The sequence below is a fragment of the Peromyscus leucopus genome, chromosome 12, assembly GCF_004664715.2.
Source record: "Peromyscus leucopus breed LL Stock chromosome 12, UCI_PerLeu_2.1, whole genome shotgun sequence".
Classification (NCBI taxonomy): domain Eukaryota; kingdom Metazoa; phylum Chordata; class Mammalia; order Rodentia; family Cricetidae; genus Peromyscus; species Peromyscus leucopus.
The window spans coordinates 2,084,005-2,111,711 of NC_051073.1; the positions used below are offsets into that span (position 1 = coordinate 2,084,005).

General features: G+C 46.1%; 1 protein-coding gene across 3 annotated transcripts in view; it reads right to left on the reverse strand.

Annotated features, from left to right (window-relative positions):
• Window positions 1-26,037, reverse strand: part of Igsf5 (immunoglobulin superfamily member 5) — a 38,855-nt gene extending 12,818 nt beyond the window's left edge. Inside the window, exons 1-5 of one of the 3 annotated variants that reach the window (XM_037209607.1) lie at window positions 25,817-26,037; window positions 22,012-22,089; window positions 17,597-17,914; window positions 11,954-12,253; window positions 3,808-3,948 (exon numbers count right to left, since the gene is read on the reverse strand). In XM_037209607.1, the coding sequence (XP_037065502.1) occupies window positions 3,808-3,948; window positions 11,954-12,253; window positions 17,597-17,914; window positions 22,012-22,069 (817 nt within the window). In that variant the 5' untranslated portion in view covers window positions 22,070-22,089; window positions 25,817-26,037. Of the gene's footprint in view, window positions 1-3,807; window positions 3,949-11,953; window positions 12,254-17,596; window positions 17,915-22,011; window positions 22,090-23,460; window positions 23,602-25,816 lie in introns of those variants that run through there. The other 2 variants (XM_037209608.1, XM_037209609.1) reach the window with 2 other exon arrangements.
• Between the last annotated feature and the right edge of the window lie 1,670 nt (window positions 26,038-27,707).

Consider the following 27,707-nt stretch of genomic DNA (forward strand, 5'->3'; position numbering starts at 1 on the left):
CTTCATTGGACTACTGCAACAGTCCAGGATATAAACACTAGTGTTGCTGTATTCTAACAAACAAGACACCATGATGTTGCTACCTCTTAGTTGCTTAATGCTAAGATCCATTTTCAATCAATTTCATATGTACCAACAGTGTCAATTCATATCATTGTCAACACACACACACACACACACACACATGCTGTGGGATGGTCTATATGTCAAATTACTCTGATTGGTCAATAAATAAAACACTGATTGGCCAGTGGCTAGGCAGGAAGTATAGGTGGGACTAACAGAGAGGAGAAAAGAAAGAACAAGAAGGCAGAAGGAGTCACTGCCAGCTGCCACCATGACAAGCAGCATGTGAAGATGCCGGTAAGCCACGAGCCACATGGCAAGGTATAGATTTATAGAAATGGATTAATTTAAGCTATAAGAATGTTTAGCAAGAAGCCTGCCACAGCCATACCATTTGTAAGCAATATAAGTCTGTGTTTACTTGGTTGGGTCTGAGCGGCTGTGGGACTGGCGGGTGACAAAGATTTGTCCTGACTGTGGGCAAGGCAGGAAAACTCTAGCTACACACACACACATACACACACACACACACACACACACACACACACACACACACACACACACCAAAGCTGCCATTCCTTCCCTAGCCAATGGTACCAATCAGTGGACTCTTGGACAAATCCACAAAATCTATAATCCAAACTCTAAGCCACACACCAAGCCTCCCAGTCTGTGTGCAGGTCCATGTTCCTCACCACCTCACTTGCCTACCCAGGCCTTCCATATGCCAAGCTCTGCTGAGGTCTAGAGAATATCTATTTCCCTTATTATAACTTTTTAGGTAATAGTCTCACCTATTTTAAATTCTAATAACATCATCTGATTTGGGTCTCAAACTAAACTTAGAAACTCCTTTATCTGCATTGTAAGGAACTCCAGTCTCCCTCCATCAATACCCTCCAACGGTGGGACAAGCCACATGTTCCCACTCAGCTGGGGATGGGTGCAGGATTTTGGATCATTCTCTCCACACTGACATTCCAAGGCCTCTGAGCAAGATAAGCAGGACCCTCAGCCATCCTCGGTCAGTTCTCAATTAACCAAAGGCACATGGAGAATTCCCTGGGGAGCCAGCAAAGCACCAGAAAACACTCTTGCGGGAAAGTGTTTAATACATTCTATGGATTGAAATTATCGTAGTGGGAAAACTCAGAAGGTCACTGATTTTTACATTTATGCTAATATGTAGTGTAATTTCACTGCAGCCACCTCTGACCTGGTGGCAGAGGGCAAACATTGTAAGTGGGTGTGGCAGGTCTCCGTTCACAACCCTAGACTTGTTGCAACAAGAGAGGGAAAAAAATAACTCACACTGGCATGGGCTCTTCGCATCACAATCACATAAATGACAAAATCTAGGATGTATCACAGAAATATTTTTTAAAGCAGGGTCTTACTATGTAACCGCATTGGCCTGTAATTCACTGTGTAGGCCAGGTTCGCCTCAAAATTGTGACAATCCTCCTGCCTCAGCTTCCTAAGCACTAGAATTACAGACATGAGCCACTGCACCTGGCTTGGGACTCTCAATATGCACTTTTAATTTTCATAACTAATATATAGGATGGCACTTGTAGAAAAGAAAACTGAAGAAAGAAAAGGAAGGAAGAGAAAAGAAACCACCCAGGCTGTTTACTGAACACCACCCACCAACCAACCTTCTTACAGGGCTGATGTGGGGTAGACAGGAGCCTAGGAGAAGGAGAAAACCTCAAACATCAGAACTTGCCCACCAATTCCATGAACGCTATGTCAAGAATTCCCAACTGAAGGCACTGCCCAATCCACAGTACCTCCTCGATGAGATGGAAGACATTTCAACCATTCTCACTTAAAATTCAGTACACAGCATGTGAGGAATGGGTCTGTTGGTCAAACCAAATTCTCCTCTTGAGTCCCTAGGCTTTCACTACTCTCAAACTTGTACTTTCCAAGGAATAAAATTAACCCCCAGATCAAAGCCTGATCCATAAAGGAGCTACAGCCAGGCCCTGTCCTTACACTAGATGATGGGATTTACCTGGCTTGTCTCGCTGTGGAAGAGAGATAATTGAAAACAGCCAGTAGATCACATCTGGCACACACACAAAGTGTTCACAAATTTAACAACACACGTCAAGTGACAGGTACCCAAACACTGAATCTCAGCTCTTATGAGAAATAATTTAACTGTAGAAAGTGTTCAAATCAGAGAAAAGACAAAGATTCAGCTCTTAGAAAGTTCTGGGCTGTCGCACGTCAAATCATCCTTCAGCACTCAAGCTTCAAACTGTCAAACTCTATAACAAGCCCCCTCATTCTAGACCCTGACCTCTAGACTAGCTGCAGCTTCCACATGGCTGGGGGGTGTCTCAGCAGATCCATTCACGAGACCTGTGCGACACTTCCATAATTCAGCATGTGCCTCGTTTCCCTTTTTACCTCTGCAGCCTCCCTCGCCTGCACTGGGGTTTTTAAACCACAGACTAGGAACAGCATGTGCCCACCAATGTTATTCTAGAAAAGCAATTGCATGTTAAATGACATACCACCACAACTGCTTCTCCTTGCAAATAAGTACAGAAGTCAAGCAGCCCAGCCTTTAGCAAGAAGGTCTCTCATTCATCACCTTCTCAGATGTGGGAACAAATGCGGGGTCCCCTGGGCCCTAGAGGACTGGCCCTCTCTTCCCATGATTCCTTCCAAAGACTGAGAGCCTCACCTCTTAGTTCAGTTTTGCTTGGCTCAGCATCCCTGTTACCTCTGTCCCAGCTCATTAAGGCAGAACAGGAGTATTTTTAAATATATGTATATATGTGTATATATATATATATATATATACATATATATGTATATATATATATATAACTTTCAGGCACTGCATGACAAGTTGATGTGAGTAGGCATTGGGAAATTACTAGATGGAGCTAATCCATATAATCATCATTCCATACATGAGTCACTTTTTAAAGGAAAAACATTAGAGATCTATTTTCAAGTCGTGATCTATTATGACTAGTACAATCTCCGGAACATGCTCGCTCTAAACAAAGCCTTGCATGCCTTAACCAGCATGGCCCAGCCCCTCATGCCTAACTCCGGAAGCCACCATTCCACTTTGCTTCTGTGTGTTCAGTTGCTGAGTGTCCCACAAACAGGCAAGGTCACACCACACCTGCCTTTCTGTAACTGACTCATTTCTCTTCACATATTCCATTTCACTGCATTGTCCCAAATAACAGGATTTCTACGTTTTTAAAGGCTAAGTGGCATCCCCTTGTGTGAATAAATGTAAGTATGTATGTGTGTATGTATGTATGTGTATGTGCACTCGTGTGTAGCACTGCCTTTACACAACCATCACTGATGGGCACTCAGCCTGTTTTGATATCTTATCTATCGTGAACAGCTCTGCCATGAACATGGGAAGGCATATGTGTCTCTGAACACTTGTTTCACTTCCTATGGATATTCACCCAGCAGTGGGAAAGCTGGATCACACACAATTCCATTTTCAGTCTCTGAAGAACCTCTATATCATTCTCCATGGTGGCTGTACCTGCTCACATTCCAGCCGACAGTGTGCACGTTTGCCTTGTCAACTCTTATCCTTTGCCTCTGTGGTGGCAGCCATCTGCCAGGGTGCGGTGGCATCTCACTATGGTGGGACTCATCTTCTGAAGAAGTTGATAAGCTCACTCACTTCGCCTGCTTGTACCACAAATTCAAAACCCCATAGAGATTTACATGGAAAAACCATACCTTCTTTTTCTCTCCTGGAGATACCACAGCAGCAAAATACTATAATCAGAGCGATAATCAGGATCAAGAGCAGGGAAAAGGCCACTGCCAGCAGGACGATGGCCCAGGTAGGCAGTGATGTGCCTTCCTCGCCAATATTATCTACAATGGAAGAGACAAAAGGAGTTCAATGACATCTGTACCTTGTAGACTCACTGGTTCTAGTGGGATCTAAGTTGCCCTGTGTCTTCAATGATAGAACTCTTCAGTCTGCTGCAGCAGGGCATCTCGGCCAACCTCCCTCCTGTGTGTTTAATGACTCAACAGTATCTCCCATCCCAGTATTTATCGGTACAAGTAATTGCTTTGTAACCTAGGTCCAATTATCAGTTGGTTGAACCTCCCACATTCCTGAGAGCTGGATAAGGGTGGGCCAGCAGGCCACTCCCAAGGGTTAGAGTTCTGATTACCATGCTGGGATGGTTAGCCAAAACTGTGGACTAGAGAATAGTGGGTTCTGGCATCCATGTTCCCATGCTCTGTGATTCCATTAACCAAAGGTAATGGGGCACCCCACGGGAGGGCAAAAGACCCTGGGTACACAACTTCCCCAAGGTCCCACCAGAGCCTTCCACTAAACGCATTTCTCCTACAGTCGAGTGAGCTTTCTGCAGCTCTTGTGGGACCGATGTTACTAGTGACTTACTTTGCCCTCCTGCTTTATCCAGTAAGCATGGAGTAGGACAAACATAAGCTGAGGCAGGAAAGGCAGGGAATGAAAGGAAAATATGGAAGGAAATAAAAAGGAAGAAACAACAACCTTGTTTGTTGGTTTGGTTTGGTTTTTGTAACAATGTCTTAGAGCTGATATGCTGGCTTTGGGTGTTCATATAAATTCAATTGTTCATTAAAACTGTGTGTAATTAAATACACAGTTCCTTAGTTGTATTGCCTACATTTCAAGTGCCAAATTAACCCAGGTGGAGCATATCCACCATCCTTGAAAGTCTTGCTGTGTGGCACAGTCACTGGCTTGTGGAAAGAATGTGGATGATCCCAAGGGAGCCTTAAACAATATTTCACTCCTCTGTGCCCAAGCAGGAACCACACAGAAGTCAAACCACAGACAACCATGTTGACCTGTGGAACCATGCATTGTATTCAACAAGGTCTGTCAGCCCATCTCACTGGTAGCTTGGTGAAAATGAAGTAGAGGCTAGCCACTAGAACATTTAAAATAGCAGGCCTCCTCTGAAGGAACATGGGGTTTGCTTTGGAACCAATGGTAGGGGAAGCTAATAATGAAAATCTCTCTTGGAAGCTCTCCCCATATAGAGCTTTGCTTAAGGTTGATTCTGCAGCTGTAGTTGGCTGTTCCTATACCAATGTTAAATGCTCAAAATATGAGTAAAATGCTTAGAGAAGATCACTTCTGCCCCAGTTCTGAGTCAAGAGTAAGCAAGAACCCAGGCACATAAGAAGCCACAGGCAGCCGGGTGGTGGTGGTGGTGGTGGTGGTGGTGGTGGTGGTGGTGGTGGTGGTGGTGGTGCACGCCTTTAATCCCAGCACTCGGGAGGCAGAGGCAGGCAGATCTCTGTGAGTTCAAGGCCAATCTGGTCTATAGAGTGAGTTCTAGGACAGTCAGAGCTACACAATGAAATCCTGTCTCGAAAAACAAAATAAACAACAGAGTGCAAAGAGTGCATAGACTTGTCTGAAAACAAACCAGGGAACTGTCTGTGCTTTGAAGAATTATACGATGTTTTTAAAAATACTTGTTTTTGTTCTTCATGAATTGCTTATATTTCTTTATTTCTTTCTAGAGAATTAGAAAGTGTTGGGCAATTTTGATGACTGCTTTATTTTTAACAGCTTATATTTACTGTTATTTCAAACTGCTGTTGTTTCCATTTCTGCTTATGTATCTTCTAAACTCCTTTAAGATCAAGTGTTGTGTGTAATATTCCTTATACCCCACATACCTAGAATGTACTAGTCGTGATAGATGGATGTGTGATGGACAATGGATAGATAAATGACAAATGGGTGGGTGGATGGATGAGTAGATGGGTAACAGAGAGAGAGGGATGGGTAGGTGAGTAGATGTTAAATGGGAATACAGACAAATGGGTGGTAGATAGATAAGTGGGTGGACAGAAGGATGGATGGATGGATGGATGGATGGATGGATGGATGGATGGATGGATGGATGGATTAAAAACTGAGTTCTTATCTGCCTCCTATACTGGGTAGTCAGCACATTAAGACAGGTCTAGATCTCTCCTTTCTCCCTCATATTACAACATCCAGAGAAGAAATGCAGGGTGTAGGAAAGTCCAAACTACTTTTCTAATGCCTTCTGTTGCCACCTCACCCAGTACCTCTCTGAGATAAGATAGGAAAGAAAGAGAGCCCTACCCTACACAAAGAACTATAGGGAAAGCTGAGAACAGGAGAAATAGTCTTTTCCAGAGAAGAGCATACAGATTGGATATCCAAAAACAAATAGCCAGCCCTGAGAATATGACATACAAGTAACATTATTCAAACTGACTAGGTTGTATTTATGTATTTAGGAATACATGCATATATATATATATATGGATGGATGTATATATATACATATATATATATATGGATGGATTAAAAGCTGAGTTCTTATCTGCCTCCTGTACTGGGTAGTCAGCCACATTAAGACAGGTCTAGATCTATATATATATGCAATGACAGAGAAAAGAGGAGGCATGAATTTAAAAGAGAGAAAAGGCGAATGTATAGGAGGATTTGGAAAGAGGAAAGGGAAGGGGGAATAACATAACTATAATCTCCAAAATGATTAAAATGCAAAAAAATGTGATGAGGGGGGAGTAGGATTGTACCTTTTCCTTGTCATATCTCCCCAACCCCACAAACTGGGTGCCATCACAAGGAAGTCCCACCATCAGAGAGCACAGCACTGAGCATCACTTGTAATGCTCACTGAGCAACCAGATTCAAAACCTGCTCCAGTGAGGCAGAGTCAAGAGGTCTGCAAAGGCACCCCAAATGCTTCACATGTAAGTGGCTGGTGACCCACACTTGGGAAGTATTAGTCAGGCTACTCTGCCTCATTATGGGATATGCCCATGCTTCTCTTCCCATGAATACAATAATGAGATTATGAAGGTCAGAGCTGCGTTCTTGACTCTCACAGTTCAGGTGGAAGCCTGTCAACTGTCAGCCATGTTGGGCTTCCCACCGGAGGACCTAGTCCCTCTTGTGGCCCTGTTTACTTTCCGGGTTGCCTCTGACCTCTGGCTCACTTGTCAGTCACAAGTCTTGATCCACCAGGTTGTTCAGTCTCAAGAAAGTGTGTGAAAGTTTCTGAGGTAGGACTCATGTGTTCACAATCACCATGGATACTCTGCATCAACTGAGATGGACGCTCTTTCTCAAAATCAAGTTTGCAAATGTCACAGGTTTTCACGACAAGGGAGACAGCTGGGGTTAGACGTGAGGCCTGTCTCCTGATGTTAAGCGATAGGCTTGCTGTCCTAGCTAGGACAACATGTTTATTGACTACTCAAACATTCCCTGCCCATGGCCTCTCCTTCCCCTACTTCACATTCCAACTTTGTGTCAAACCAGGCTGGATCCAACAACCTTCCTCACTGAGTAGAGAGTAGGCACTCTCTCTCTACACTTTCTCCTTGAGTATGCATGTGTCCAGCGGAAAGGCCACCTCCTGGAGCTGATGGCTGACTCCGGAAAGGAATGAGAGACTTCATGTTATTACTCACTGTCATCATCCTTAACTCAGCCCCCATACCCAGCCCCACTCAACACCCCCACATTGAAACAGTATGGGTATCAGCAGCCGGGGGTTCATTTCACTTCCTATTTGCTGTGACCAGTCTCTCCTGGAAGTCCAGCCTTCCTCGGAGTCTCACACTTAGGAGACACTTCAGCTCAAGTCTCCTCTATCCAGTCTATCATGTTTGAAGTCATCAGGAAGCATAAGTCACAACTGGAACTGCACAGGTGTCTTATTTTAATAATGTTTTTCATTTATCACCTGTTACATATATATGTGCACATGTGTTCCTCTCTATATATTACTTTTTTAGTAGAGAGTCATTTTTAGAATAAGTGCATTTGCAGCTGATTGAAAACAAGTAACAGTCATATTGCTAAGCGCCCCAAAATGTTAATGGATAGAAAAACAGGGTCTTGAAATGATTCATGATCCAATCTGTTCACAGTGTAAATAACACAGGAAAAGGCCCTAGGGGCCTGCCCCACCTCTCAGCACAAGAAAGCTAGGGTTCTCAACATGTCTCCTACTCTGTCACAGGCCCTGTCATTGTGGAATAATCCCTCCAGGGAAGCACTGTCTGGGTCTTACCTGAGATAAAGACATCTTCAGGGCATCTGGAAAGGTACGGTCCCTGCTTTGTTCAGGACAGAGGATGCATGATTCAGGTGAGTGACAGAGCCCCTGGAGAGGTCGGATATACTTCACCTGAGCAACCCACAGTGACTACAGGAGCTTATCTCCCAGTTTCCACTTCAAGCCTTTTTCCCCTACATGCTCCTCAAGGCCACGTAACTGACTTTACTGTGTGCTTGGGGGCTGTCCTTTCCTGATCTGTGAAGGAAAGAATCATTTCCCCAAATGTTTTGAAAGAGTTTGTAGAACTTTAATGGGGTTGCATAGAATTCTCAAAATCAGCTACATGGTCATAAAATGCCACCACCGTGTGCAAAGCCAGTACTGACCAGAGAGGACATGAGTGTCTGAGTCCCTAACATAAGCAAAAACTGCTCGCTCAGGAGCAGGAACCACATGAAGAAATTGTCTTAGACATTTCTAGATGCTGTTTCTCCCCAGATTGAGAGCTCTGGAGACAGGCACTACAGCTATTTCAGCTTCATGGATAACAGAACAGGGGTTCAGAGGGGTTAAGTCACTTCCTCCCGAGTCACGGAGCTATCCCATGTGTAGGGGAGATATCCCATCTACGGTCTGTATAGATTGTGGAACCTGACCAGCTAAAGCAGAAAGTGGAGCTTTAGATTTTGGGCTAACTGCTCTCAAACCAGTTATTTGGGAACTCAAAATCAAAGATACTGTATTCCCTAAAAGTCAATTAAATGAGAACTTCGGAGAAGGGCTGAGCCTTGGCATAGGCATTCAGGATCCTCCAGTGACTGACCCCACAGCCAGGACACAAAACAGCTCAATTCATTGTCTGCCCATTTCACATGCAGGAAAACTGAGCCTCGGAACTCAGTGTGACATGCCCAGAGTCATGTCATCGGGGAGGCCGTGTAGAAATAAAGGTCTGGGTCAGAAGACTGCTTCTCCAACCCAAGGAACATCAGAGATTGACAGCAGTCACCAGAAAGAACAGGAAGGCCGGCTATCACCTGCCCCACACACCCCAGGAGGAAGCCACCCTGTTTACTGTGACCTCGGAGTGGAAACGGGATCATACCTACCACCTTCTCCACCCCTGACATTGTCACTTCTCATGGAAATGAACTGTAATCACATTAGATCATTGCACTCTGCAAGATGCTCATGTGCGCTAGAATGCAGCTTCCTGGCCATCGCTTCACAGCCTACAATCAGGTGACCCGACACTGAGGGACACACAGAAGAGCACAGGTGGAGCCAGGCTGTTCACCTGAAGATCTCTTTGTTGGGCCTGACACGGTGCTGTATAGCTCTTTCCTCCCAATGGGATAGTCCCTCTTAGAGGAAGAGAGAGGATCATAACACTCAGAAAGGTGTGGAAAGTTTCAAGACTCACAAGGTTCTTCCCAAAGGCTATATAAACTATAACAATTGCAGGAAGACCCTTCAGTGGAACTGCCTACAAGCTGTGCAGGGAGTTCCGAGGATACAGTGCTCCCGAATCGTCAAGCTGGTGATGCATGTGAGTCATTCATGTTCCTATGAGTAACCCCAATAAACTCCTTGGTGCACCCAAGTAGACTTGGGTGAAATGATTTCTTTGGTGTATCACCAGTGTCCTATCTGGAGTGAGTAAGTATTCGTTCACATCTCTCCCCAACACATAACAAAGGGGCTTTGCTTTCTAATGTGGCTGTCTGCTGCCCCACAGGTTTGTGATTTCAGTAACTGAGAAAGTTGGGTTTTCTATAACTGAGAAGCCAGCTCTAAAGACTTGGCTTCCTTGTGCCTTCTTCAAGGGAGTTTTTGATCTCTAGGATAGCACATACTTTGTGACCTGAGTCCGTTAGACTTCCTAAGCTCACCTAAGGAATGAAAATCATCCCCCAGCCTTGTGGTGCAGATGTGGATGCAGAACTGAGGTTCCCCACCCCGAGGAAGTCTGGCAACTCTCACAGGTGGCTCACCTCTCCACTCTCCATGAACTTGACCTCAGCTCCTCTAGCTCCACAGCCAAGGTTGAATGAGGTCTGCAGCTAATAAAACTTGCATAAAACACACAACACAGAGCCAGATACCAGCTGCTCTGATCTTGATGAATAATTTAGAAACGAATTACCCTTTTGCAAATGAGTCCAATAAAGCAAGGCTCATTGATGCCTACCCGCAGAGCCTTCCTTCCCAGCCCTCCAGCCTACAGCTGCTGTAATTAAGGCGCAGTCCCAGTTAAGGAAGAATTCCACTGATGGGGGAATGAAGTGCCCTTCCCTTCCTCTTTCTCCTTCAGAAAAAAAAAGGGGGGTGGCAGAGAGCTAATGTGTAAGATTCATTTCTAGAAGGGGCCGTCCATCAAGCCGGAGCTCTGTGCTACCTCATTATCTTGGTGAAATGTGGGTTTTCAATAGTCAGTGCTGGTCTATTTGGTGCCAACAGAATTTTGTCTTTCAATCTTCCCTGTCAAAGCCTGGACCAGACTTCCTTGTCTCTAAGCAGCTTATAGGAGAGCTGGACAGGGGCAAAGCAAAGGGAAGATGGTCTATCTGATTGAGCAAGAGTTCAAAGGCTAATAAAGAATGTCAGAAGGACACCTGAGGGGGCGGGCAACCCTGGACCAAGCTGAACACCAAGAAGAATAAGGGCAGGAATAGATTATAATGGACAGGATAGAACTGAATTTTTACAAGAGAGACAGGCAGACAGAGATAGAAAGACAGATATGAACAGACACATGCTCACAGAAGCCATGTGAAAATAAAGGTTGGGGGACAAAGGGCTACTTCTATAAGCCAAGGAATATTGAAACAAGAAAGGGAACCAAAGAGATTCTCCCCTCCTCCCCAGGAGTCCCTTCCTCTTCTGTAAGATGAAGAATTTACTGTGAGTCTCCAGGGCTCGGGTGACTGGAGTCGCAGTTAGTGGTAGAGATCCCTTGCCTAGCACGTATGAGGCCCTGGGCTTATGCCCAGCACCATCCCTTCCTCCACCGAGAGAGAGAGAGAGAGAGAGAGAGAGAGAGAGAGAGAGAGGAGAGAGAGAGAGAGAGGGAGGGAGAAGGAGGGAGGGGGGGGGAGGGAGGGAGGGAGGGAGGGAGGGAGGGAGGGAGGAGGACGGAGGGAGGGAGGGAGGGAGGGAGGGAGGGAGGGAGAGATAAATCTTCATGTCCTATCACATCACCCCTGTACCCCTGAACCCCTGCCCATGCCAACTCGGAGCTCACAGGCTCCACAGGGCCCTTAATGAACAAGATTAAAGATTCTGCTATGGCACAATATATTCCTCTGGAAGACAAACACTTTAAAGCTTTGTCACCTAGTCAAGTTAGACAATGAGATGCTGTTTTGGTTTTTCTAGACAGAATCTCACTTTATTAACCAGGCTTCCCTGGAACTCACTGCATAGCCCAGATTGGCCTCAAACACTAGGCAATCCTCCTGCCTCAGCTCCCAAGTGCTAGATTTATAAGCACTAGCCACCACACCTAGCTTTATTTTTGAAAAACATTAAGTATTTGTCTCTGAACCTGCTACCTTCTTATCTAAGTAGCAGACAGGGCTTTTCAATGGTCCATTTACAAATAGGAAAAAGAAAAACTCTCAAGAAGGAATTGTAAGAACAGGTAAGATCATCGACTCACTGAGCCCATGGCACTGGATTTACCTCATCACCATCTCCACCCAACATCAAGGTCAAAGTCCAGGTTGGCCATGACCGAGAGCCTGACCCTCCCATGAATAGTCATAGCTTTCTGGCTGGTGAGGCTCACTTACCAGGTGGGGGCTGAACCACAGTCAGGTTGACAGTTAAGGACTTGCTGGCCTGGAGGTTCATCAGCTCTGCCACACATGTCAAGGTACCATTGCCCAGCGGTGTGAGCGTCAGGACACTCAAGGCCCTCATAAAATCACCCGGATCCAGAAGGGAATAGTAGCTGGAATGGCTTACTGGGACCTCAAGCTCCCAGGAAATATCTGGAAGTGGGGTCCAGCCCAGAGCATAGCAAGTCACATTACAGGGCTCACCCTCCGTGACTATAAGGCTGTTGCTAGAAATGTTCAGGGTCCCCATAACTAAAGAGAAGAGAGAAACAAGCTCAAGAATAACAGCCTTACGATTTTCCCAATTTTAGCTTCAAATTACATCTCATGAGACTTTCTTCCCAGGCCCCAGGAAGGCTGTGTCTGCCCCAGGAAACCATAGTTCAGGTTTTATCTGCCATATCTACGTGCACCTGCTGGGTTCTTACAAGAAGGTGAAGTGTCTCCCAAGAATAATGAGAAATAAAAGCCAAGGACCACTGGAGTGGAGCTACAGGATTCTCTTAGGCAGTCCTGGAAACAGAAGCAAGGAAGGAAATAATCCATATTCTTTCACCTGAGACTCAGAAATAGCAAATATCTTCTCTTAAGTTTGGGCCAGTCACCTTCATTTTACAATTTGGGGTCATAAACTTTTTTGTTGTTTGTTTTGTTTTGAGACAAAGTCTCGTTAGCCCAGTCTGGCCCCAAACATCACTCCACTTCTTGTCTCCATCTTCCAAGGGCAGGGAAGACAAGCATGTGCCATCTCATCCAGTAGTAAACTTAAAAAAAGAACTGCCTTGGATATTCCTTTAAAATATGCTTCGTCATAAATTACATCAAAATCAAATCTATTATTCACTGAACTAACTCAATGAAGTTTCAGAATTATTGACTTAGACCAATATTTTCTTAAAGGACCCACTTGCCAGAGGCAGCGTGCACGCTGCAAGGAATCCATCTGAAAATGATGTTTACTTGTGCTGACATTCCAAAATAACCTGAAGGATGGCCCTGGCAAAGACACAGCCTTAGTGACATACATAGGCATTCAAATGTTCAAATTCAAACATGCTACAAGGCACCACCCCCAGCTGCTTGATAGAATGGAAAGAACACTGGACTGAGAATCAAAAACTCTACTCTCATTCATGGTTCTGCAGCACAGCTCCATCGCTCAGAGCAAATCACGGAAATTTGGGGTCTTGGGGCTCCCACTCTGCATTTTCTATCTCTAAGGGGATAATTTGACCAGAATGCATGATTTTCAAACACTTTGGTTTCAATTTCTTTTTCAAAGCCACCAGAGACTCCAAAGAACTTCCTTTGTGTGGATAGTAACTACATAAATGATTATAAAATATTTACTTAAAAGTAACAACCGTGCCCTCGACCTAATAACTCGGAGCAGAGAGCGATCTTGTGAGTTCGACACCTGTACAATACCCAGAAAAAAAAAAAAAAAAAAAAAAAAAAAAAAAAAAAAAAAAAAAAAAAAGTAACAACCGTAACTCATTACCTGTTAATGTAAATGAACACGTTTCCACTAAACTGTATTTTTAAACTAATAAAATAAATAAATAAACCAAGTGGCAATGTTTACCTATGCAAATCTCTGTTGTGTTCAGCTAGATTTCCAAGCTGCCAGCTTTATTCATATGTTACAGGACTGCTTTGTTTGAAGAGTGCAGAAAGAAATCTGACTTCCCACAGAAGCGCAGCTGGAGCAGCACAGAGTGTTGGATGGCCTTTTTAAAGAACTGTGGGTATTCTTTGAGACCACTTCAAAACTCAATCAGGAGAGTTCTCTTGAAGGTAAGCTCATGAGAGAACCTGAACCCATGGTGAGTGAAGGCTTTCCCTCACTCTCCCTCTAGCCTGTGGCTCTATCTGGCACTTGACTGGATTTTTGCCCTTGTGTGACTTTTGTGTATCACCATACTCAGTCCTGTGGACAATGCTGGCCTGCGATTTAGAAGACCTTTGCAACATGTGGCATGAAGCTCCCCTGTGCACTCAGGAGAAGGAACCTGGAAAAGAGTCACTCGCCTGTTAGCACCGCCTTAGGTCATTATGAGAAGTCATGCCCTGGAGTGGGGGAAGACCAGAGTGGCTCTGCCATATCTCTTCACTCTGAAATGTTATACTTCCTGGATGTTACCTGAGAATACGTAAGATGTCTGTGCTGGCCTTAAGCATCCTGTGGATGAGTCAGTGAGAAGGGGTTGGCTTAAATCTGAAGGGCTCAGGTTTCACATGCTCGTTGTTTTTTCAGCTCCTCTGTTTTGTTTGATGGACTTAAGATAGCAGACAATGGAGGCCCTCTGGATGCCTCAGCAGGGAGTCGCTTGCTGCTGCACCTAGTAGCAGGAGTTTGAGCCCCAAGACACGGGTGGTGGAAGGGGAGAACGGACTCCCACAAGCTTCACCCATAAACCCTCTTGCACGTGTGTGTGCACAATGAATAAATATCAAAAAAAAAATTATGGTGACAGGCCCTAGGAGGGGTGGAACTGCCTCAGGTCATGACAGAACAACATGGACTCAGGTCCTCCGGTCCTTGGAAAGCTAGAGAGTGCATTGTATGAATGAGTCAATGGCAAGTTGGGCAGTAACTGGGCCAGTGCAGCCATGTGGAGGATTCGCTGTGTATGCAGCTGGACTTCAGCTCCCCCCCCCTCCTCCCCCACTGGAGGAGCCTTTTCTGGGTTATCCGCTCTCCTGACAAACAGGTATTATGGAGATGTGAGAGGACTCAAGCTGGAATTGTGTCTATCTGCTCTATTGAAACACGGGAAAGAAAAGTGAATGGGCCTTGGGTAGTTTGTGGACGTTTCCTCTTTCTCCAAGACTGTGTTTCTGGGGAAAGCCTGTTGCTTAGTGTTCCTGTGACATCAGGTGCAGCTCTGTCCCGCTCCGGTCCCCGTGCAGGGCCTCAGAGAGAGCGTCAGTGCCCTGGACACTAAACCCAAAGGCTTCAATTACCACTACTGTATATAGTTTATGCCAGACGCATTCAGGCAGATGTACAGGCTTGGCGCTTTGGGAAACACTTCAGAACTGCGTGCATTTTTCAGCTGTACATGCCATGAGCACGGCAGTAAGGAGCCCCACCTTTCAGTCTGTACTCCCTTGATGTATGACTACCCACTTCCTCTCTCGTCCCCCGAGGGCTGGGTGTGGGCTGAAATCCCGACTTCTATCAGGCCCCAGAGAACTGACCATGGACTGAGACCTCACTCCTACAGCCCCCATATGACCTACTTCTACTCTCTCAGAGATACCCCCACTTCAAGAAAACACTATCTATGGGTATTTAAATGTGTCTCTATGGGGGCTGGAGAGATGGCTCAGAGGTTAAGAGCACTGCTTGTTCTTCCAAAGGTCCTGAGTTCAATTCCCAGCAACCACATGGTGGCTCACAACCATCTGTAATGAGATCTGGTGCCCTCTTCTGGCCTGCAGGGATATGTGCAGACAGAACACTGTATACATAATAAATAAATAAATCTTTAAAAAAAAAAGTTGATTCCTTTAAAAATATATAAATAAATAAATAAATAAATAAATAAATAAATAAATAAATAAATAAAATGTGTCTCTGAAGGTCTGCTGTCCTGAAACTCTGTGTGTGTGTGTGTGTGTGTGTGTGTGTGTGTGTGTGTGTGTGTAGGCCAGAGGCCAGTCAATATTAAGTGTCTTCCTTAATCATTCTTCATCTTTTTTTTTTTTTTTTGGAAACAGAGTCCCCCACTGAGCCTATAACTCACCAATTTGATTAGTCTGGCTGTCCAGCAAGCCCCAAGGATCTGTCTGTCTCCACCAGCTGGAACTGCAGGCATGCACTACTACACCCAGATTTCCCATTTGGGTTCTGGGAGAATCAAACTCAGCCTCTCATGTCTGCATAGAAGCACTTTACCAACTGAGCCAGCTCTCTTCTAGTCATCTTTGGGTCCCACTAAGTACCTAGAACAGTATGCTTTGTCCAGGAATTTAAAAAAAAAAGTTCATGTGGTAATTTCTATGAGCCAGACATTACAGTGAAGGCTTTCTATCGACCCACCCATCCCATGCTACAACAGCAACCCAGAGCCAACGTCACTGTGTGGATGGACATAACACTGAATGGGACAAAGCTTTGGAGTCTTCGGTGGTTTTGACACCTGACCCTCACAGCAGATGTGTGAGCTGAGCAGAGGAGCCTGATCCCACCTGCCAGAGGAAGGAAGGGAGCCAGCGCAGGGATCTCACTGGTTGACAAATGAGAAAGGCAAAAGCAGAACTCATGTCCTGTGTTCTTTTCATTGTAACTGAATTACCACCAGAGAACCTGGGCATGCAGACTTGGCCGAGAGTTCTAGGTAACCCATGAAAATCACTACTTAGAAAATATCACTATACCATTAATGAAACCACATGAATTAAAGATAACCCAAAGTAAAGAATCACCAATGTAATTCAATTTCTTAAGTAAACAATCATTTTTAAATGCAAATACAAATAGATAGACATGCTTTTCCACCAAATATTATCACATTTGATTTGGCAACAGACAGAATCTGGCATTTCACTAGGGTAAAGAAATAAGTAGATATAAAAAAAATAATCTTAAAGACACAGCTTGTAATCATGAGAAATGCTGTCACAGAAATCAAAACTCGGGAAAGCTGGGGACAGGGCTCAACTCAATGGGAGAGCCCTGGATAGAGATCACAAAGACCTGGGTCTGGTCCCCAACACCATAAAAAAATTTTAAAAAATTAAAATTAAAAAAACCTGATAGGAAACTGTAATCCACTAAGCACAACCTCTATCGATAATATATAAACTCACTTTCAAAACGTGTCAAGGGGTTTTGATTTGGGTAAAACTATCTAAAGCCTCATAAGATACATCCTTTATCATTGTGTAATGATCTTCAGGAGACCAAATTACCTTTACAGATGAAAATAAGTTATGGTAGTATAGACTAGTGTCTACCCTTTCCTCTCAAATACGTGGCATGTTTGGAGAACATACACCTTTGACTGTAACAGCTATAGACACTGGAGCAAGAAGAAAAACAGGCAGAGAGAGAAACTGTTTTCAAAGAGAGAAAGCCGTTACAGCAGTCTTCCGCATCATAACGTGTATGACGAAGGATAAGCTGGTACGCAAAAAGCTAGAGAAGAGGTCATGACCTCCAGCTGCCCAACTCTGGGGAGCTGCGACTACATGAAGAACTCCAGGAGATGGCTTCAGAAAGGCAACTAGACGCCGGAGTAGATTAGATGGAGAAGAAATAAACCCATTTCAAAAGGGGAGTGGTGAATAGGATTAAACAAGGAGAGGGAGCCAAACAGAAAAGGAGGGAGGGAGAGAGTGAGGGAGGGAGAGAGAGAGGGAGAGAAGAGAGAGGAAGGGAGGGAGACATGAGCTCAGCAAGCATTTGCTCCGAATATTCAGCATAATGAAGTCTAGACTCTGCAGGAAAGAAGGATGCAGGGGTAGAGGGACGTAACCAATACACATAAAAGCAATCATCAGTTCAGAATTGCAGTACACACCACCATATCCGAATGTGGACCCCAAGCGTCACGACACAGCTCAGAAGGCCCTCCAGTGACTCACCTTGCACTGAGAGGAAGGCAGTTCCAAACACATCGCTGTTCTGCAGGCTACACCGTACAGACCCCTCGTCGCTGGGCTGCACATCGTGGATGATCAGCTCGGAAATGAAGCTGTTGCTCCCATTGTAACTGGCGGAGGTGAAACGGTCGTTGGTGATGATGGTTTCCTGGGAAGTGATACTCAGTTCCACAACATCTTTGAGAGCCCACATGATAAGCTTCCAGCCATGGGTCACAGTGCAGTTGAAGCGAGCCTCTGAGCCCTTCAGGACTGTTACATTTTGAGGACCTTCTATGATCTGATAACTGGATCCAGAAGCTAGAAGGCAACCAGTTTTTCAGGGCAGTAAATGAATTAGCTGACATAAGTCAACGATGTCATTTAATCTTCTGTTTGCCAGCTGTCATGCTCTGAGTGTCCATCAGAGGGCTCGGCCTCTCGGCCTTATTGGTCCTGAGGTCAGGGACCAGGACTGCTGGTAGATACATGGCCAATGCATGCCTCCTTCCACTCTCCCCTAGAGGAGAAGCACTGACTTGAACACCATTCCCTAGAAGCTCACAGTCTAGAAAACAAGGTGGATAACATCCTAAAGAATGACACCCCAGCACAATCTCTGACTTCCACATGCATGCACACACATGCACACCCACATAAACACACACACAATGGAAACAGTCTCCTTGACATAAGAAACTTCCTGGATTCGGTTAGCCAGCATTTTATTGAGTATTTTTGCATCAATGTTCATGAGGGAGATTGGTCTGTAATTCTCTTTCTTTGTTGCATCTTTGTGTGGTTTGGGTACCAGGGTAACTGTAGCCTCATTAAAAGAGTTTGGTAATGTTCCTTCTGTTTGTATTGTGTGGAACAATTTGAAGAGTATTGGTATTAGCTCTTCTTTGAAAATTAGCCTTGGTGCAGTGGGAAGGGGCTTGGACCTCCCTAGGCTCAGTGTGCCAGGCTCTGCTGACTCCCCATGGGAGACCTCGGTTTGGGGGATGTAGGGATGTGGGGTGGCTTGGAAGAGAGGACTCGGGGGTGGGAGGAGGAGGTGGGATCTGTGGGTGGTATGTAGAGTGAGTAGAAAATTTCTTAATAAAGAAAAATTAAAACAAAAAAAGAAACTTCACAGTCTATACTAATCACCTCTCCATTTTCCTAGTCCAGTGTGACACTCTATCTTGACATTATGCTACAGCCTCAGACCCCACACTGCCTCCTTCTTACTGGATCTTTGTAGTGAATGGGAAAGCAGGATGGACATGTGGCTAACAGGTGGGGAGAAATAAGGGATGTAGAGTAGAGGGCAAACAGAATGGCCCTGGTGATAGGCCTTCAGAGGAGACAGAGCCAACCACATTAGATGATGGAACCCACTGAGGAAGAGCAGAATGAGAAGGAAGGGGTCCTGAGAGGAGCCCAGGCAGGTCTGAACTGTGTGCTGAGCTTCTGGGATGATGACAGAAAAAGCCAATGTCACTTCTGGGCCACCAGCTGCACCCCAAAACATCCCTGCACATGCATCCAGGGGGAACATCTCAAAACAGGTAGATGTTTGTGTATAGCATCCCCACCCTACCTCCATGCTCCAGACGTCTAAGAGTCCCATTACTTCGGATAGACCAGATACCCCTTCATAGGATCATACCCTAACACCAAACTCATCCCTAGAGCAACTTTCTCCCCATCTCCAGTTTGTCCCAATTCTACCCTTGGGCCACTAGACATTATTAAAGTACCAAATTTATCAAGTCTTTCTGGCCCAGGGCATTTGCACATGAGCAGCCTGGAATCCAGTCTCACTTGCTCCTGGGTTCCTGGCCCAGTCATCTGCCCTGGGGGATACATCTCAGACCATCCTGTTTATGCTAAACTGTCCTACCATGGGCTCTCCACTGAGAGGTTTCTTCAAAGAAACTGGCACAATGGTGACTTACGTGTTTTGTTTCTGTCTTTGTTCTCACTCAATGCCTGTTTGTCCTTCTAGGCTCTGGTGCCTATGACTCAACTATGTGACACTTATCAGGGGTTCAGTGAATATTTGCTGAGCAAATAAATGAGGTAACCAAAAACTATGTAAGTCATGAGATTATGGGCAAGGTAGAGAGGGGAAGGAGGGGATGAGAGGAGAGAGGAAAGGGAAGGAGAGAGGAGAGGAGGGAAAGGCTTGGCAGAGCCCTGTGGGCATGTGGAGCTAAGTCTGTAAGTGAAGATGACTCAACTCCACAAGACTTTGCGGGATGAAATATCTAAGGGGTTCTGTATCATTATAAATTCCCCTGGGGACTCTAAAACCAGCCCATAATACTCTGCCCTCCTGATGCGGCCATCTTCAAACCTCAAACCAGATCCATCTTGATTCAAACCAGTACTTAAGACAATATCCACAAATATATATATGATTATATATATGGTTTTATATATATATAATAATATTCTACAACACAGAGATATATATATGCATATATATATATGCATATATATATATATATATCTGTGTTGTAGAATATTATTTTAAGATTACAAAGATGTGTTGCATTTGTTTATGTTGCATTTGTTTAACTCTGTGAAGCTGTGTTACGGTGCCTGTCTAAAACACCTGATTGGTCTAATAAAGAGCTGAATGGCCAATAGCAAGGCAGGAGAAAGGATAGGTGGTGTTGGCAGGCAGAGGGAATAAATAGAAGAAAAAGAAAGATCAGGAAGCAAGAGAGATGAAGGAGCAAGAGAAGGAGGAGAGGAGGACATCAGGGGGCCAGCCACACAGCCACACAGCCACACAGCCACACAGCCACACAGCCACACAGCCACACAGCCACACAGCCACACAGCCACACAGCCACACAGCCACACAGCCACACAGCCACACAGCCACACAGCCACAGAGTAAGAATGAAAGTAAGATTATAAGAAGTAAGAAAAGGAAAAAGCCCAGAGACAAAAGGTAGATGGAATAATTTAAGTTAAGAAAAGTTGACAAGAAAAAAGCCAAGCTAAGGCCAGGCTTCATAAATAATAATAAGACTCAGAGTGTGATTTATTTGGAAGCTGGGTGGTGTGCCCTTCAAAAGAACAGAAGCAACCAACATTTCTGATTATATATCTAATTGTATATATATATGATTATATATATATATTTCTAAACTATACATATATCAGAAAAACTAAACCTAGAGTTCATCCAGTTCTTTCCAGTCATTAAATGATCTTTGTAACCTCAAAATGCCCCTACAGTTTGGATTAATGGTGGCCTATTAGCCCCAGGCTCAGTCCCTAAACTGTTTGCAGACCTGGTGTTCCTCTCCACATGTCCAGCAGGCCCCTACAGACTGCTCCTTACTGTGTGCTGTTAGATGGGGGACCCTCACACCTTTACCTCTGGACTCCTCAGTCAGGTGCTCCTTGGCTTCATGTGCAAACACACCCAAAAGTGGAATTTCCCAACCCTTACCCTCTGATACACTGCCATTTCCTACTTAGTTTCACTCTGTTTCACGTCCGCTGACACCATCACACCTGGGCTCTTAAAGCTCAGTGTCTGCCCATCCAGAATGGAGCACTCAAGCTTCTGAAGCACAGACAAGCATGGCCGCCCACACAGTTAGTAGAACTGGGAGCATTTGGGGAGCCGAGGGACAGATGGAGCTGTTCATTGGGTGTTCTTGTCTCCAAGTAGATGTAAGGATGAGTCGGTTTGTGACTTGAGTTTGTGACAAGTTGTCCAGGGCATTTTAGCCTGCAAATGTCCCTGCCTTACTTCTGCTCTTCTAGACAGCATGCCTCCAAGTTGCCACAATAGGAGACACAGAGAAAGTCAGGTCCCAGAGGCAGTAGACAAGGAATTAAGACCTAATTAATCTACAGCTGGGTGCACAGACTCTAAGGGTTTTGAGACCTTCAGAGTCAGTCCACCCCACTCCACACGGGCCTTGGATCCTCAGGAGTCCACCCCAGCTGATGCCCCAGGACTCCTGTTGACAAGGCTGTGTTGAGGGTCAGAGACGTGCCACATTATGAAGCTTGGGAATCCCACCCTAGATACCACAAAAGTCAAGAAGACACAGACAGGAGACAACCTGAGCCAGCCTTTCCTTGAAAGATACAAAGAGATTGAAGAGGTGAGAAGCAGGTGGGAAAAATATCTCAAAAAGTGAAACAATTCAACCTCAGGCACCTCATGGGGTAAGGGAACATCCTAATGGGGGCCATGCGGGGTCAGAGGCACTAAGAGACCTTCTTGGGGGAGAGTTACAATAATAGGAATGAGAGCTCCTGAGGGGGTGGCCATGAGACAGAGATGCAGAGGAGTGCCCGGGGAGGACCAACTGTAGCCGATCCTGCTGCATCTTCTGCTCACCCTTCCTCCTGCCCTGCTTTTGAAGTCTGTAAACAATCCACCCACCCACACCTACCTGTCAGCCCAGCCAGGATGACCAGCACAGCCAGGACACCTCTCCAGCTGCCCTCCATTTCAGCATGATCTTCCTCACCTGAAACAGGAGGATGAAAGGAACAGGTGATGTTTAGAGCCGAAGGGATCTACCGTGCCACTCAGACACTTTGGACACCTCTGGGATCATTGCCATCTAGGTAGGGCATCATTCTCTCAGAAGATGCATTTGGGGCTCATCACAGAACCATGGGTGGGAAACTGGGCATGGCCCCATCACTGTGTTCACACAGACCTCTGAGAACTCTGGTACAGCTCACTTTAGAGACTCTCTGAAGGACATGACCTAACTTTAAGCCCATGTATAGCTGACAAGACTCCAACAGAACAACCTGACTCAGAGTTTCTGGCCAAAAGGTACAGGCTGGTTGCCTGCTCTTCATTTCCACCTCCAAGGCAAACACCTGTCTGTCATGAGCTCACAACCTCATAAGAGAAGACAGGACCCAGTGAATAAATCATAGTAGAGGCAATTAGAAGGCGGTGAGGCTTGGGAAGAGAAAGAGAACCAGTAGAGCGCAGCATACAGGGGTTGGCCATCACTTCAAGCAGGTGGTCATGGACAGGCTCCCGGCAGCAACCACGCGCATGTTAGTAGAAAAACAGAAAGAAATGGCAGGGGCAAAGGGCATGTCTGAGGAGCTGCAGAGAGGGCCCCGTGCGGAGTGAGGGGTGGGTGAAAAGGGTAAGGTCATCCTCATGGAGGTTGAGTGAGCCCTGGTGGCCGTTTGACCGCACAAGAGGTTCCCCTTGGGTCCACCCTCCTCCAGAGCCCTGCTTCTTTGATGACCCACATGCTCACCACCCATCCTTCAGGGTTCTTCCTTTTGTTTTCCCTGCCCACAGCATTGTGCATCCCCCTGGAGAGCTTGGCACAGGCTCGCTGCACAGTGAACCACCGTGAGTCATCTGCAAAACCATTGCTCCTGCCCTCGGGACAGGGCCTGTTTCCCGGATTTTTTTTTTTTCCCCAGCACTCACTTGCAGAGCAAAGACACAGGAAGCTTCCATTGTGGCCTCCACAGACACCACAGCCTGCTGACACCTGGTCCCTCTAAGCTGAGCAGTGCTGGGTCCCCGCAGGACTCTGGTGGTGGGATTTTGTAACGTGGACACTCCTGTCCAATCCTCTCGCTCCTTTCTGCTCTGCTGGGCCCAGAAGCACCACGGCCGGCCCAGAGTCCACACTGGCAGGAGAAATGACTCCCACCTCGCAGGCTGTGCATATTCCAGGTGTGAGGACAAGAGTTTCCATTCCCAGGCAGCAAAGATGCTGAGGCCTGTGACTCACCCTTTACACCAGGTACCCCAGCTCAGGAAGAGGGATTAGGGCAGGCTTTTGCCCCTTTGTCTCTCTGATGTATTTCAAACCTCAGCATGTACACTGAACTTTAACTACCCACATTCCTACCTTAGGGTTGAAACACCTCCACTAAGGCACGGTCCTGCTGTGGGCCTGAAGTCCTTGGGCAGAACTGGAGAATGTGCCTCCTCCACAGGGTCACCTGGCAGCCAAGCTGCTACTGAAGTCACAGCCTTCTGAGACTGATGCCTGAGCCCAGATCCAGTCTTACAAAGTGGGGAATAAATCATTTGCTAATTTTCAAGTTCAATTAACACAAGTTTGCAAGGAAACTGCTCTATCGGTCACCTGGAATGCCGGCCAGCAGAAGAGGAGGGAGACTCCACTGCCCGGTTCTGAAAGCTGCTGCACAGGCTTGGTTGTTGTTGCTTTTGTTTGGGTTGGTTGATTTGTTTTGTTTTGTTTTGTTTTAGAATAGGGTCTTGTGTAGCTCAGGCTGGACTCAGAGACACTGGGGTGCAAAGGATGTTTTCCAGCTCCTGCCTCCATCTCCCCAAGTGCTGAGGTGACGAGTCAGCGCCACTATTCCCAGCCTGAAATTTGAATATTTCACTGAAAGCCACAGATCATTACCGAAACTGCAGTGACGGAAGGGCAAAGGTCATCAGGAAATGCCTCAACCACCGATAAATGGGGTGGGTCAGCTACAGCATAAGGGCATGCTCTTTAACCCGGGGAGAACTCCCCTTGGGAGCTTCCTGCCTGCCTGTGTCATTCTGTGTGTCCCACAGCCAGCTATCTCCATTGCCCCATAGCTGTCCCAGGCCAGCAGCAGAATCCAGGAGTCAGCAGTGAGGCCACTGCAACAGGATGGACATACGGACACAGCATTTGAGAGTGTGTGCAGGCACTGACATCATCAAAAATGGACATTTAAGGACAGCCAAAATTATGTGTGATTCAATTAAGTATGGACCTATGCCAGAAATCTTTAGTTAATACCCCTATGGCAGTTGACCCAAATTTGGGGAATATTATTTTAAGATCTATTACATCCACTTATGTTGTGGAATAGTCATTTAATTATACAAAGATGAGTTGCATTCTTTTATATTGCATTTGTTTAATTCTGTAAAGCTGTGTTACTTTGCCTGTCTAAAACACCTGATTGGTCTAATAAAGAGCTGAACAACCAATAGCTAGGCAGGAAAGGGATAGGCAGGGCTGGTGGGCAGAGAGAATAAAGAGAAAAGTGAGAAGAGAGGAAGGAATGAGAAAAGGAGGAGGAAAGGAGGACACCAGGGGCCAGCCACCCAGGCAGCTACAGAATAAGAAGAAAGGCATATAGAATAAAGAAAGGTAAAAGCCCAGAGGCAGAAGGTAGGTGGGATAAGTTAAGAAAAGCTGGCTAGAAACAAGCCAAGCTACAGCCAGGCATTAATAAGCAAGAATAAGTCTCCATGTGTTGATTTGGGAGCTGGTGGTGGCCCAAAGAGCCAAGAGTAAAAAAACCAATTACACCCAAACCTGAGACTCAACTTCTCATTCATTTTGCTGCAGAAAGCTTTGTTTGAATGACCTACTTTTAAAAACTGCCATCTTTTCACAAACATAAGTCTAATTAAGTTTTGTTAACATCCTACCCACTCTTCATTGGCCTGACAAGCGAGACACAAAAAAACCACCCAGAAAACCTGACAGGTCTCCCAGTAACTTGAAAGAAAGACCATGAATCTGCGGTCTCATAATGCTCGCTCCTAGTTTTTGAACTGCTGAAAATATTTTATACTGGACCTTCCATAGGGTCTAAACATGCTGTTTCAGGCAGAGCAGAGGGCCAAACGCTTCTCAGGACAGGAGAATTGTTTGGAGAAAAGCTGAGCAAGGGGCTTCCTCCGACTGACCTGCTCCAGTGCAAGATCCCGGCGTTTCTGCTACACTTTGGAGCCTGCAAGTGCGCACCTGCGTTCAGAACTCCTTCCTCACCGAAGCATCTCTCCTCACCAGGATCCTGCCTCCTCACGGACTGCGGCCTGTCTCTTCACTGGGGCCCTGCCTTCCCTTGTGACCTGCCCTCTCAGAACCCCCAATGGCAACAGAAGCGCCCCATGAAGCTAATCATCAAGGGAGATAGCAATTTACAAGTTTGTCCAAGGAATGAGGAGACTGCTTCCGCAGCTTGTGCATCTGAGACCCTCCTCTGAATACCGGCACAGTCCTGCCATATCCCCAGAACAGCTCTGTACAAAAAGGGAAGCTCACTGAAAAATTGCTGCGAGTTTTGAACCCTAAGAGCAGCCTCCCTGTTTAATTTTCAACCCCGTGGAAGCTGGAAGGCAAACACTCAAGGCATTTTTGTGGGGAGCCCCACCAATGGCCTACCAGGAACCCACGGAGCCCTGAGAAGAAACCCACCGGCCAAACGCTCATTACAGGGTTGCCACACTGGCCTTGCCTCCCTTACCTCAGGCAGGTAAATTTCTGTGTTCCGGTCGCACAGGGCTTCCTGGCTGTTGTCTGCACTCCACACAGGCACACTTCTGACTGGGCACTCCTTACCCGGTAACAGGAAGTGTCTCGTGAAGTAGCCCTATCCTGACTGTGGCCCAGGCTATAACCACGGAGGTGCAGAACGGTATGAGCGCCCCTAGCTGCAGGGACATTCCCTGTTAACCATTAGCCAGTCCAAACACAGGAAGTCCAGGCCCAGGCTGAGAAACAAGAGGCGGAGCCTCCACTCTGACTCCGTGGAGCCTTTTCCAGTCCTGCGGGGGTCGAAGCTGCCCATATCCTTGTTCAGTCCTTTGCCACCAACTGGAGTCTGACAGGCTCAGTCAGCCCCAAAGGCTGAGCCAAAACACCTTGGCCTGGCCATCCACCTGCCTCTAGCAGAGCCCCAAGGTCTGGTGAAACCGGTTCCCTGCCCAAGCAAACAGGACAGCAGCCAGAGGAGAAAGCCTTGGAGACAGACAAAAGCCCTAGGGGTGGGTGAGCTGGGCCTGACAGCCTTTAGGAGTGTGAGCTGAAGTTCCTGGAGAAAGCTTCCCCATGACGACTCTGCAGATTGACTGGCGCGGTAGGAATTCCTGGTTGTGGGAAGTAAGAATGTTGTAGATCAAGAACCAACTTATCTTGGGCTGCCTTTAGTCCCCTTGGTAGCCACCCATCACCCATCTCTCTGTCTGTAACATCCTTTTGGCTTATCAAGTAAAAACCTTTAGAATTATTAACTTAGCAGACCATTCTTCCACCAAACTAACACCCGGGAACATAGTCAGAAAGGACCTGAAACCTGTAACAGAGACTTCAGTGTCGCATAGTGTGCCTACCCAGTGTCCCACCAGGGTGTCTGACTCGCGACTGCCTTTTCTTCTGTGATTAAAAGTTCATGTAACCTGAACAGCCGGGACATGAGTGGGAGCAATGAAGGGCGAGGGTCGAGGGAAAGAGAGCAGGAGATCCTAGCTGGATCAAGAAAAGAGAGGGAGAACAAGGAATAGGAGACCATGGTAAATGAAGACCACATGAGAAAAGGAAGAAACAAAGAGCTAAAGAGGCCCACAGAAATTCACAAAGATACCCCCACAAAAGACTGCTGGCAATGGTCGAGAGACAGCCGAGACTACTCTGGTGATGGGATGGCCAAACACCCTAATAGTTGGGTCAGAAACCCCATCCAAGGACTGAGGAATCTGGATGCAGACATCCATGGCTAGGCCCCTGGCAGAGCTCCGGGAGTCTAATTAGCGAGAAAGAGGAGGGTTTATATGAGTGAGAATTGTTGAAACCAAGGTTGGATAAAGCACAGGGACAAATAACCAAACGAATGGAAACACATGAACTGTGAACCAAAGGCTGAGGGCCCCCCAACTGGATCAGGCCCTCTGAATAGGTGAGACAGTCGATTGGCTTGATCTGTTTGGGAGGCATCTAGGCAGTGGTACCAGGTCCTGGGCTCGTTGCATGAGTTAGCTGTTTGAAACCTGGGATTATGCAGGACACTTGGCTCAATCTGGGAGGAGGGGACTGGACCTGCCTGGACTGAGTCTATCAGGTCGATCCCAGTCCTCGGGGGAGACCTTGATCTGGAGGAGGTGGGAATGGGGGGTGGGCTGGGGGGAAGGGGAGGGGCCAGGAAGGGAGAGAACAAGGGAATCTGTGGCTGTTATGTAGAACTGAATGTATTGTAAAATAAAATAAAAAAATAAAATAAAAAAAAAAAAAAAAAAAAAAAAAAAAAAATAAAATAAAATAAAAAAGTTCATGTAACCACTTCCACCATAGAACCTGCAATTCAGGGGAAACTGAATCTGGTTTCCCGGGCCAGCGTCACTCACATTTTGCTCAGAATCAAC